This window comes from Hippopotamus amphibius, chromosome 10, assembly GCF_030028045.1.
Source record: "Hippopotamus amphibius kiboko isolate mHipAmp2 chromosome 10, mHipAmp2.hap2, whole genome shotgun sequence".
In the NCBI taxonomy this organism is placed as follows: Eukaryota; Metazoa; Chordata; class Mammalia; order Artiodactyla; family Hippopotamidae; genus Hippopotamus; species Hippopotamus amphibius.
Window position 1 is genome coordinate 109547995 of NC_080195.1, and position 13319 is coordinate 109561313.

A 13319-nucleotide genomic window follows, 5' to 3' on the forward strand; every position below is an offset into this window, starting at 1 on the left:
GAGCAGTTGCCGGCATCAAGCAGGTGCTCCTTTCAGACACAAATGTGGGATTGCTGCCAGTCTTAGCAGAGTGAAAGGCTTTAAAAAATACATAAATGCTGCTTATCATTTGCCAGCATTTCACATTACAGTATGACTTGTTTGCTTTTTTTTAAGCTGTCCAGGAGACAGTTACATAACCGAAAATAATTTATTTATAATATTAACTCGTCTTTTTAAAATAATCAGCAACTATCCATTTGAAACACTATAAAAGTAGGGCCAAATTTAATGTCCTGTTCATATCTAAAATATGCATAGTATTTGCAGTTTTTAAAGCTGGTAAATAGTTCTTGATGTTAATTGTGGAGGATGATATTCACATCAAACTGTTAATTTAATACTGAGCCCTTCTAAAACAAATATTCAGATTTAATTAAGTACTAGTTATGGCACATATTGAAAAATTTCCGTTTGAGTTGCAGTAATATGAATAATTTTTTTTTCAAGAGCTGGCTTTACTAAACATTGTAAGGGGTTTTTAATTCTTGAATTATTGTGACATATCTCTTGTAAATTTTCATCTGCCTTATATTCTCCCTTGTTTATCTTAGAGAGTTCAGAACAAGATCAGAAATAGGCTTTTTAAACTACTTTTAATAGATAATTTTGTATTATATTTTTAGGGGGGTATTTCACAGATTGAAAAGGAGTACCAAGTTCTACAAGAGCAGCTTAAGGAAGCATGTGAAAATTATGAGCAGAGAAATATCAAGGGCTCAGAAGAAACCAAGGACTTAGAAGGAAAGTTGAAAAGGAACATAGAAGAAAACAAGGTAATCCTATCTGAAACCTCTCTTTAATAGCACATGGCATCATTAGGAGAATTGTGCTTGTGTAGCTCAATTAGCTGAGCTACTGCATTGTTGGGTAAACAAAGGATTCTTTCTCATTGTTGCCTATTTCCAATTTCTTTATGACATATTAAAGTGACTGTTTTTTGCAGTGTTTTGGAACCTCCACAAGTTGATATATAAGAAAAGAGCTGTGAATCTGAATTTTCATTTATCTATAATTCAGTTTGCTTGATTAACTAAAACTATTTTCTGGTGACTAAGTTCCAAGTTAAATTCTTGTTTATAGTGAGAGAGGTAGTGTAGCAGTAGTGGTTCAGAGTGTGAGGCCTGGAGTCAGACCGACTGGATTCAGATCCAGGTTAGTTCTGTGCTAGTTCTCATCTTGGGCAAGTTATTTAACATCTCTGTGCCTTAGTTCCTTATCTGGAAAATTTGGGTAATAATAGCTCCAATTTTGTGGGGTTAGATTAATAGTTGTAAAGTACAGTTATTCCTCGGTACCCATGGGGATTGGTTCCAGGACCCCTGCAGAAATACCGAAATCCACAGATGCTCAAGTCCCTTGTGTATAGTGGTGTAGTATAGTTAGCCCTCTGTATCCAAGAGTTCCACATCTGAGGATACAGAGGGCCAGCTGCACTTAACATTGCCTGGTGCATGGTAAGAGCTAAGTGTTCCCCGCCACTGTCACTACTGCTGCTACTATCCTCATCTTCATCTTACTCCTCAGGAAATATGAGAATAACACACGGAAGTTTGGCCTGCTAGAACCGTAAAGTCACCCAGAGTATCTTGGTCGAGTCTACTGATCTTGAATTCCATTAGTTAAGATTGACTTTCAATTACATGTAACTGGCTCTTGGAATAATACTGATTAATGGCAAGGCCCAATTGAATCAGTGGGAAAATGGAATTTTAGATGTGAGGAGATCTTGGTACGTTTCCTTTTTAAACTAAGGTCTTTTTTTTTTAACTGAAGTATAGTTGATTTACACTGTTATATTAGTTTCAGGTGTACAACAGTGATTTGATATTTTTATTAGATTATATTTCATTTACAGTTATTAAAAAATAATGCCTATATTTTCCTGTGCTGTACAATGTATGCTCATTGCTTATTTATCTTATACATAGTAGTGTGTATCTCTTAATCCCCTACCCCTAATATGCCCCTCTTCCCTGTGTCTGTCAGTCTGGTTTGTTATATTCATTGTTTGTTTTATACTTAAGATTCTACATATATGTGATGACAGAGTTTTTGTCTTTGTCTGACCTATTTCACTTAGCATAATACTCTCTAGGTCCATCGATGTTCTTCCTAGTGGCAGAACTTCATTCTTCTTTATGGCTCAGTAATAGCCCATTGTGTATATACCACATCTTCTTTATCCATTCATCTGTTGATGGACACTTAGGTTGCTTCCATGTCTTTGCTATTGTAAATAGTGCTGCTGTGAATATTGGGGTGCGTATATCTTTTTGAATTAGTGTTTTTATCTTCTTCAGATACATTCCCCGGAGTGGAATTGCTGGATCGTGTGGTAGCCCTACTTTTAGTTTTCTGAGGAACCTCCATTCTGTTTTCCATAGTGGCTACATCAGTTCACATTCCCACCAACATTGTAGGGGTTCCCTTTTCTCCGTTGTTTATGGTCTTTTTGATGACAGCCGTTCTAACAAGTGTGGGGTGATATTTCATTGTGGTTTTGATTTGCATTTCTGTCATGAAGAGTGAGGTTGAGCATGTTTACACATGCTTGTTGGCCATCTTAATATTTTCTTTGAAAAAATGTCTGTTCAGGTCTTCTGCTCATTTTTTAATCAGGTTGTAAAAACTGAAGTCTTTTGTGTAGAGGTAACAAAGAGCTGTTAGTCCATTTAAGAAAGGAAGAATTTGTTCCAGAAGTCTGAGTCAGTAACTGAGGTCACATATTAAATAGAAGAAAATTAGCTATGGGACCTTAATCAATAAACTCATTTATTGAGATTTAAGTATACCCAGAAGAGAAGGGTTGGTTTGTGAAGGATACTGTTATAACATTCCTTAGGACATGTTTTTACTTGGGATGATTTGAAGAATGAGAAGAATTGGAAGAAACCAGCCTTTCTGCTTAGTTGCCCAGTTGAATGAAGTCTTCTTGATTGGAAAGAGGGGAAAATGAACAAAAATAAAACCCTGCACAGTGACTCATAGAACACTATATGAGCTACTTGAGGGGTTTAACAAAATAAAATATTTTTGTAAACTTCATATTGCCTCAGGAAAATTCCATTTTCAATTTTAATAAATCCATATGGGAATACCTGTGTCCACCCGATTAAGTGCTGAGGGTGGATTTGCAGACTCAGCCACTTAATTTCAGGTGGGCGTCTAGTGAGTGAGGCTTATTTCTTTCTGGCAGAGATTTGTCCATCTTTATAAACTGTTGGCCTGACCGGGTCCTGTATTTGTGCAGTTTATCAAGGCTTCTTTGTACACTTGACCAAGCAATGTACAGTAAATTAGCATCCAGGGAGGAGGGCTGAGAGAGAGAGCAGTAGGTTTGGCTGGTGGGCTTGGGCTCTTGACCTGCTTTTTAACTTTGCTAAGGCTCTAGGTCTGGTTCCATGTGGTTGTACCTAAGAGTAGTCAGTCCATTTTTTAAAAAGAGCCATTATTTAGTCCCTCAAATTACAGGCCTGTTAGGTTATTAGACTTTCCATTTAAAATATATACCTGTTTCCTATCAGGATAAATTTCTTGCCGGAGTTCCTTAGGTTGTTGTCTGCACAAGTGCAAATGAGATTTAGCCATTTCTTTATTAATCATGTTTATGATCATAATTCAGTTCTGGAAAAATCTTTTATAAATATAAAAAGAAATTTGTGCTTTTGTTGGTCTTACCCTTGGCCTTTGACTCTCTAGATCAGTGAGGTTATATGCTAATACTTTTACTTGAAGTTACTGGGTCCACATTTGGATATATTAGATACAGCAACCCTTCCCTTTTATAGCAAAGAGAGAGGCAAGCAATAGCAAATTATGTTTAAGAACTTGGGCAGTAGAGTCAGACTGCCTGACTGGTGACCCTAGCACCACCACTTAATGGCTTTCTGACCAAAAATAATTTACTCAATTTCTTTGACCCTCAGTTTCCTCATTAATAATATAATCTCTGTTTCATAGTTTTGTGAGGACTCACAGGGGTGGTTAGAAAAGGGTGGGGAATGGCCAGAGCTATGTATAGTAGGAGGAGGAATTGTCCTACCCAGAATGCCATCATGCCCTCATTGAGAAAATCGCTTATTTACACAGCACTTTAAGAGTGCTGAGCATTTCCAAAGCCATCAATACAAATCTGGGCTAAGCTATTGTATATAACTGATGGAGTTTGATTATCATGTGCTAGAGGTGGCCTTTAATGGATAATTAGGCTAATTCTTTACTCCCTGCCAGAGGAAATAGTGATCCTAAAGCCCAGAGTCTCCTGTTGTTTTTATTTATTGACTGCATTGAGTCTTTGTTGCTGCATGCAGGCTTTCTCTGGTTACAGCGAGCGGGGGTTACTCTTTGTTGTGGTGCACGGGCTTCTCATTGCAGTGGCTTCTCTGGTGGAGCATGGGCTCTAGGCGTGTGGGCTTCAGTAGTTGTGGCTTGCGGGCTCTAGAGTGCAGGCTCGGTAGTTGTGGTGCATGGGCTTAGTTGCTCCTAGGCATGTGGGATCTTCCGAGACCAGGGCTCGAGCCCGTGTGCTGTGCATTGGTAGGTGGATTCTTTTGTTTTTTTATTTTATTGTTTTGGGGGTACACCAAGTTCAATCATCTGTTTTTATACACATATCCCCGTATTCCCTCCCTGGTAGGTGGATTCTTAACCACTGCGCGACCAGGGAATCCCTCTCCTGTTATTTTTAATGTACCTCTAACCTATAACCGGCAGGTTATAACTGGCTGCTGTATTGCTCAAGGGCATATGTTCTTTTTGTTTTATTAAGATAAAATTCACATTTAACCATTATAAAGTATACAATTCAGTGGTTTTCAGTATATTCATCGTGTTGTATAATTATTACCACCATCTAATTCCAGAACCGTTTTCATCACTCCAAAAAGAAGCCATGTACCCATTAAGCAGTCACTCCCCATATCTCCTCAGTCATATGTTCTTAAGGTGCTTTAATGAGATTTGCTTATAGCCAAGATGGGTATTTAGTTGACACTGACTCTTAAAACAGTCAAAATAATTTTGGCCCAGAATAATTTATGGAGTAGAATTTGGAACTTTGTCCTGTTTCAGCAGAATCTTGGGCCCCTGCCTGCCAAAACTTCCTCAGTCCACATATGCATAGAGGTGGGATTCTCCTATTCAGTTATGGTCCTTGCCAAGTTCAGTTTTTTTTAAATCTAACATTTATGGAGCTCATATTATGTGCCATATTCAGTTGTAAATTTTTTACATGTATTATTTAATCTCAAAACAATCCTAGTGCTCTGGTGTTATAGTATAGTATATAATATTGTCTCCATTTTACTGATAAGGAAATGGAGGCTGGACTTGCTAATGCACCTTGCTCCAAGTCACACCAGTACTGAGCAGGAGAACTAGTGGTGAGTGTCAGGCTCACCGAGTAACAACCACCCACAAAAACCTCAGTGACGTAGAACAGTAAATATTAAATGTGTAAGTCTATGGGTTAGCTGATCCCAAGCCCAAGTCTGTGGGCTTGGCTTGACTGTTTCACCTTTGGGTCAGCTAGGGCTCTGCTGTTCTTGGCTGTACTTGCTCACATGTTGGTGTTATCTGGCTCTGGATTGATCTAGAATGGCCTCAGCTGGGACGACAGGGGCAACTGGATCTGTTCCACGTATCTTTTATCTTCCAGTAAGTGCAAGAGCAAGCAAGGATTCTCACTACTAATATCCCATCAGGCAAAGCAAGTCACATAGCCCATCCAGATTCAAGGGGTGGGGAAAGAGACTGCCTTTTTAGTGAAGAGAACCCCAAGGTCCCATGACAAAGGGTGTAGACATGGGGAGGGGTGAAGGATGGTGCTGTGATTGCCATCCCTCTGCCGGGGTAGGTTAGCACCAGTTCTTCATGAACATTCTGTAATTACCAGGAGCTTAAAAACCCTCCTGTGATTGGTTCCTACTTCCATCTTCAGCCTTCTTCTTTACCAGTTCTCTGCATTGCTCTGCACTGAATGGATAGTGCTTGTCATGTGATTTTCTTACTTCTGAGCCTTTTCCCAGCACTGTTCCTTTTGCCTCAAGCAGCCTTCTTCCTCCCCCAGCCTGGCTCACTCGTGCTCATCCTTTGGGTCCAACACAGGTATTACTTTGTTGGGGAAGCTGTCACTGAAGGCAGCTTCAGGCTTAGGTAAAGGCCCATGTTAATGCAGTGGTGCTAATGAGCACCTGACTATAGTATAGAGTAATTATTTTGTTAACATCGTTATTGAGATATAAAATTCACCCAATTAAATTATGTAGTCAGTGTTTTTAGTATGTGCACAGAGTTGTGTAGCCATCACCACAATCTAAGTTTAGGACATTTTTAACACCCCAGAAAGAAATGTCATAACCGCTAAAGTCACTACCTATTCTCCTCCCTCCCCCAGCCCTAGGCAACCACTTATTTACTCTCTGGATTTGCCTATTCTGGGCATTTTATATAAATGGACTCAGACTGTATGTGGTCTTTTTGTGAGTACCTTCTTTCACTCAGCCTAATGTTTCCAAGGTTCATCATGTACATCCATCCATGTAACATATCAGTACTTCATTCCTTTTTACTGCTGAATAATATTCCATTGTATGCTATATCATATTTTATTTACCCATTCATCAGTTGTGGACATTTGGGTTCTTTCCATTTTTTAACTGTTAACAAAGAATACTGCTGGGAACATCTGAGTACAAGTTTTTCTGTGGATATATGTTTTCACTTTTTGGGTATATACCTAGGAGTGGAATTGCTGAGTCATATGCTAATTCCATATTTAAGACTTGGAGAAATTACCAGACTGTTCCAAAACAGCTACACCATTTTATATTCCCATCAGCAGTGTATGAGGGTTCTAATCTCTCCATGTTCTCATTGGCTTTGTGGCATGTGGGATCTTAGTTCCCTGACGCCCTGCAGTGGAAGCACAAAATCTTAACCAGTGGACTGCCAAGGAAGTCCTTATCATCTATCTGTTTGATTTTAGCTATTCTGACGGGCATAAAATGGTTTTTCAGTGTAGTTTTTTTTTATTTTACAATAAATTTATATATTTATTTATTGGCTGCATTGGGTCTCCATTGCTGTGCACAGGCTTTCTCTAGTTGTGGTGAGCGGGGGCTACTCTCTGTTGTAGTGCGTGGGCTTCTCATTGTGGTGACTTTTTTTTTTTTTTTGGCTCTTCTCATTTTTTATTTTTTAAAAAACAGATTTAGGATTTTGTAAGAAATTACTGTTACATTTTTAAAAAAAACCTGTCCAGTACTGCAGTAATGGAATAAATAAATAAGATTTTTTAAAGTTCAGTGTTTATAGATATATTTATTTTTTAAAAATGACTGAATTAGAAGACATTAAATAATGTTGATACACACCAGGAAGCGATTGGGCAAGGAAAGGCACATCATTTCACCACCAGAAGTAAAGACCATAGTTGGAAGTTAATGACCAGCCAGAGCTTTAGGTCTTGTGGTAGTTCTCCCAGCTACAGAGGCTCATTACGGTGGAACCTTCTTTATAGTACTTAGCTGAAATAAACAGATGGCAGTTGGAGAATTCTACCCTGTGACCGCAATGTAGTGTTGAAAAGAAAGCACTCCTTTAATAAGTCTGATATGTGAGGAGGGAGGGAACAAAAATCCAAAATGGTTTGGTGATCCTGAAAATCCTGTTGACATATTAAGGTGAGTTGAAAAAAAAAAAAGTAAAATAAGGTTAATCCTTTTGTCTGGCTGAACTGGAATTCTTGTAGTTAGAAAGTTAAAATTCCATGTAAACACTTCCTTTCTTATAAACAGACACAGTATAGATAACTGCGATATTTCACCTCAGATGAAGCTATATGCCAATATTTAGGGGAAAAGATCTTGGATTATTTCCTTATTTTAGATAGCCTAAGTCCTTGAAAATAGCACTAATACCTCTGGCTGACTGGCTATCTACAACAGCAAAGTGAATATAAGTTTTGATAATGATAAAAGGTTTCCCAAACTAGAGTTTCCAGTTAAGCGGATACAGTTACTTTACTGAAAAGTCTTAACAAACATCAGCAGAACTTGCTTTGGGTCAACCTCCTACTGCCAATTTTCTTTCACAAATTTGTGCCAAGAGTCTACCCATTTTTTTCTGTCTGGACTCTGAAGTTAGGTTAGTTTGACTGAAAGATGGAATCACGCAGGTTCCATGTAAATTTTAGTAGTATTAAGAAACAGCCATCTGCAGGAATAAATAAAATGGATTTTCACGATAAAATGGTATACACACACACACACACACACACACACACAATTAAATTAAAAACAATTGCGGGGTAGATTAAAGAAAATATTAATATAAAAAAATCATAAAAATGGCACTTGTAAAGCAAGCAGCTTCCCACTCATGCCACATGACATGCCTTCATTAAGATGTGCTCTTTCTGGTACGAGCGGCCCAGATGAAGAGAGCAGAGGCCATGAACTGTAAGGGAGCTGAGACGCAAGCCAGGCAGAAGGACCATCCGAATTCACCAGATACATTCTCAGGCAGCTCTAGTTTCTGGTAGAGTAGTTCAGTTCCAGGAGCATAGCAACTCACTGAGTCCAGGGTACACAGACCTGCAAGGAGATGGAGAATGCCTGGGGCAATGGTGGGATACAAGCTTCAGCAGATACAAGCACAAAGTGCAATCAAAGCCCCAAAGCAGGACTTCCTAGGTGGTGTAGTGGTGAAGAATCTGCCTGCCAGTGCAGGGGACATGGGTTCGAGCCCTGCTGTGGGAAGATTCCACATGCCACGGAGCAGCTAAGCCTGTGCTCCACAACTATTGAGCCCGTGCTCTAGAGCCCTTGAGCCACAACTATTGAGCCCATGTGCCACAACTATTGAAGCCTACGCGCCTAGGGCCAGTGCTCCACAAGAGAAGCCACTACAATGAGGAGCCCGCTCACCACAATGAAGAGTAGCCCCCGTTCGCAGCAACTAGAGAAAGCCCGTGTGCAGCAACAAAGACCCCACACAGCCAATAAATAAATAAAATAAATAAATTTATTTAAAAAAGAAAAAAAGCCCCAAAGCACATCAAACCTAGACTAACAAAAGGTAAAAGGAACTGGCAACGCCAAAGGCAGATCCGATGCAGATCAGTCGCACTGTTGTGGTTTCCAGGATCAACAAATTTCTCCATGAACTGCGCATTCAGCATGAAATGCATACATTTTGTGACCATATCAAACGACTGTGCTTTCTGGTGAACTATACCAGTATGTGTTTGGGGGTGTAGTGATACACCGTTTCCACAATCCCATTGTGCCATTATATCAGAAAAGCGCATCATTATGTCTTTTCATCTGCCTCATCACTAGCAAAATTGGTCCAGATGCTTTTGTTCAAATCACTGGAATTTTCTTGAACTGGACTTCGATACTCATACCAGAAGTCTGTGCCAGTTGAGGCTGCCATGTAGATGGTAGAAATGAGGCTAAGCACACAAGCAATTACAAATGCTGTAGCAAAATGGTTATCCATTCTGGCACTCAGACTGCTCGCTCATCCTCCTGCTCCATCCTCAAACTCAAACCACAGCACCTTACTCTCCCCACACCTCCTCTGACCTGTGTTGGCTTCTCTTGTTGGCGTAGCACGGGCTCTAGGCGAATGGGCGTCAGTAGTTGTGGCATGCAGGCTCAGTAGTTGTGATGCATGGTCTTAGTTTCTCTGCAGCATGTGGGAATCTTCCTGGACCAGGGATCGAACCCGTGTCATCTGCATTAGCAGGCAGATTCTTAACCACTGCACCACAAGGGAAGTCCCTTCGTTGTAGTTTTTATTTGCATTTCCCTAAAGGCTAATGGTGTTGAGCATCTTATATGTGCTTAATGTCCATTTTTATATCTTTGGGAAATTTGGAGAAATGCCTGTTTTAGTCCTTGCCCATTTATTATTTTTATTACTGAATTAAGTTTCATATACATGTATTCTAGATACGTTTATCAAATATATGATTTAGAAATATTTTATCTCATCTTCCATATTTGCAAATTTATTTCTCCTATCTCCCATTTTTTGGGTTGTCTTTTCACTGTCTTGATGGTATCATATACAGCACACAAGTTTTAAATTTCAGTGTAGTCTAGTTTCTCTATTTTTTCTTTTGTTGTTTATGCTTTTGGTGTCATAGCTGAGAAATCACCGTCAAATCCAAGATCACCAGGATTTAATCCTATATTCTGGAGTTTTATAGTTTTAGTTCCTCCATTTAGGCCTGTGATCCATTTTGAGTTAATTGTTGTGAATGGTGTAGTAATTATCTTTTATGCGTATTTTTCCCACCAAACTGTGATCTCTCTGAGAGTGAGGACTGTTTCTTAGCCATCTTTGGATCTCAATATACAGACTAGGAGCTCTGCCGATGTTATTAAACAGTGTGTACTTGGGCTCCTGAAGAACTGGGTTCAGTGAATTGTCTTCGTATTCTGTCAGCCTACCTGAAAGGGCATGAGGCCTACATAAAAGGCCATGAGGCCTGCGCATTCTGTGAAGATTGTTGCTTTATTTAGTGCTAGTATGTAGTTGAGGATATTACCTGTTCTTTCATTTGACAGATATTTATTGGATGCTCCTTAGGTGCCAGGCTCTGTGCTGATCTTACAGGACTTTTATGTAGCATCCTCTTTTTGAGGCCCTGAGAAGTCATTCCTCTCTGCTTTTGCTACCTGGGTTTCTTTGTGCAGTGGGCTTGTTTTCGTTTGAGTTTGACTGCCAGAAAGTTTTAATAGTATTTCCGAAGAATGGTTAGGACCTCATGCCACTCGTTTTTATATTACTCTCACTCCTGGTTTTATGTTATCATTCTTATCTTTTTATATTTGATTTTCTTTACTTAGCATTCTTTTTTATTTTGTATTTTTTAAATTGTGTGTATTATCGAAGACACCTCAAATATTTGTTTTAAAACAAAGTTGAGGTTTAAAAAAAGAGGTATGTAAACCAAATGTTCTCTAATTGAGAAAAAGACTTTCAGAGGTTTTTATAATTATGTCAGTAAACTGCATGTACAGGATGCAGTTGTATATAGCTCGTTGTTTCTTTTATTCAAAGAAAAGGATACAGATTATTCTTTTTCATGTAGTCAGAGAGGAGCTCATGATAGCTGCCCTAGACCAGCTTTGTCATTAGGGTGGTTAATACAAATGGCAGATGAACTCATGTATCATTTTCCATGGCTGAGCTGTAGGTGTGTGTGTTTATAATACTTCGTGTCTTTTGATACCTGAACTCCTTTAGGTACTCGTTGCCAAGTAGTCCCAGTATAACCTTGAGGTTGTACATCATCTCATGACAAAAAGGCTGAATCCGAGGTGAAATCCTTGGCTCAGAATAGAAGCACAGGATAGGCAAGAAACTAGTTTGGCTTGGCTACCAGCAGCAGGGCTTGCATATGGACATTGGTCATGGTGGTAGAATACAGGATGTTGTGAGCCGGGGTAGGCATGGTGGTCACCTCCCTCACAGTAATGACTCAGCAAAGTCAGGACCAGCAAGGTTGCAGCAAGGAAAATGTGAGTTGAACTGTCCCCATGCTGGAGGAAATGTCACTGAACTGTTGAACTTCTGCTGCCTAAGAACAGTTGGCTTGCACATCTCAAGGCCACTGAAGTCAACCCTACTCCTGCAGTAGGACTTAAAAGTCATTAAGGACCTGGACTGGTTAGCAAATCTGCCTCCCAGGAACATCTGAAACCTTGGTGTCTAAGGCTGATGAGGTAGACATGTCCTCAGTTGATGCCATTTTTGACTACAGAGCCATTTCCCGGGAGTCTGGGTAGCTTGGTTTCAGGGTACACTGCCCTCTTTGAAGGAGGAGGCCCCGAGTTTCTGTAGCTGAATCCTTGTCCTCAGTGACCTGGTCATGTTGTAAGCCTAAGCAAGAAGTTCAGGCTACAGGGAACCTGGTCAGAGGTGGAAAATGAAAGACTCCCTAAAGCAAAAATGAAGTTGGGATTTCATTAAGCAGTCGTTGATACTAGTAGAATTTCAAACTGGAAAGTATTAAAGTTTAAACTTACTTCTTTTAGCCTCTTGTAAATACTGCTCCATTCTGATTCACATAGTAATTGTTAGAAATATTAATCTAGAGTATATTTTATTCATAAATGACTGGCATTTACAAGCATGTGCACCACCTGTGTGTCTGCTAGCATTGAAGAGATGACACTTTGAAAAACAACATAAAGCTTTTAGAGAATTTGTAGGTTGAGAAGTTGTTTCAAAAGGCAACACCTGCATTAGAAAGGCTGTGTGTCAAGTGGCATTGTACCTAACCATCAAGGTATAGCTTTTCATTTCTCTTTGTCACGCTGCCTGAAATTTTGGCAGGTATCGCAACCCAGAGGCCTTTGTGACCAGGCAGAGATAACACATTTATATTTTATTTTATTATTATTATTATTTTTAATACTTTATTTAGTTATTTAGGCTGCACCAGTTCTTATTTCCAGCATGTGGGATCTTTAATTGCAGCATGCAGGCTTCTTCATTGCAGCATGCAGACTTCTTAGTTGTGGCATGTGAACTCTTAGTTGTGGCATGTGGGCTCTAGTTCCCCAACCAGGGATTGAACCCAGGCCGCCTGCATTGGGAGCATGGAGTCTTACCCACTGGACCACCAGGGAAGCCCCAACACATATTTTAAAAAGCAAACAAAAAAGTATTGGACTTGGCAAATAAAGCAGGTATGCAGACTCCGTGTAGATTAGAGAATCATTTTGATTTAGGCTGAAGAGTGAAGTGTGAGTACTTCCAGGCGAGTTGAAGTGGTTCTTCCGAGCACTGTGCTGCAGTCAGGTGCTCCCAGAGCTGAGGGATTGAAAGGGAAGGAGAGGAAAGACATTTTGGAAGTACGCCTGGGAGTTGGGCAGGCCCTCAACTGGGGGTGCTTAAGTCAGGGGTCCAGAGAAACTTGAGGGTGTTGAGGGAGGAAGGGCCCCTAGAGGGCAGAACCCAGTGCCAAAAGGAAGACGGGAAGCTGCTGAAGACAGACATGAATCTTCTCAAAACTGTCTCAGAGGGAGTTCTTACCTTTCCTCCTCGTCTTTCCTGTGCCGCTTGTCTCTGCTCCCAGAACCCCGGTTGAGACTATTTCTTCTACAAACAGACTCTCACCGTCTGGAAACTTGCCCTCTTTAATACTGTAGGCCTCATTTTATTCAGCTTTCCACTGTAACCGTGACTTTCTTGGAAAAGAAGTGTTGGCTGTTTTAGTGATGTTTCTAACATGGCTTTTTATGGGGAAATGCATT

At 39.9% G+C, this 13319-nt stretch overlaps 1 protein-coding gene and 1 pseudogene across 13 annotated transcripts in view; one reads left to right on the forward strand and one right to left on the reverse strand.

The window, feature by feature from the left end:
- TTC3 (tetratricopeptide repeat domain 3) overlaps nucleotides 1-13319 on the forward strand; it is a 129445-nt gene that overhangs the window by 94397 nt on the left and 21729 nt on the right. For all 13 annotated transcript variants that reach the window (XR_009047773.1, XM_057697443.1, XM_057697449.1 and 10 more), the window contains one exon: nucleotides 666-815. Coding sequence is in view for 12 of the 13 variants with exons in the window: in XM_057697443.1 (XP_057553426.1) it covers nucleotides 666-815 (150 nt within the window). In the remaining variant the exon portion in view is untranslated. The remainder of the gene's footprint in view (nucleotides 1-665; nucleotides 816-13319) is intronic.
- LOC130830291 (claudin domain-containing protein 1-like) lies at nucleotides 8420-9558 on the reverse strand (annotated as a pseudogene).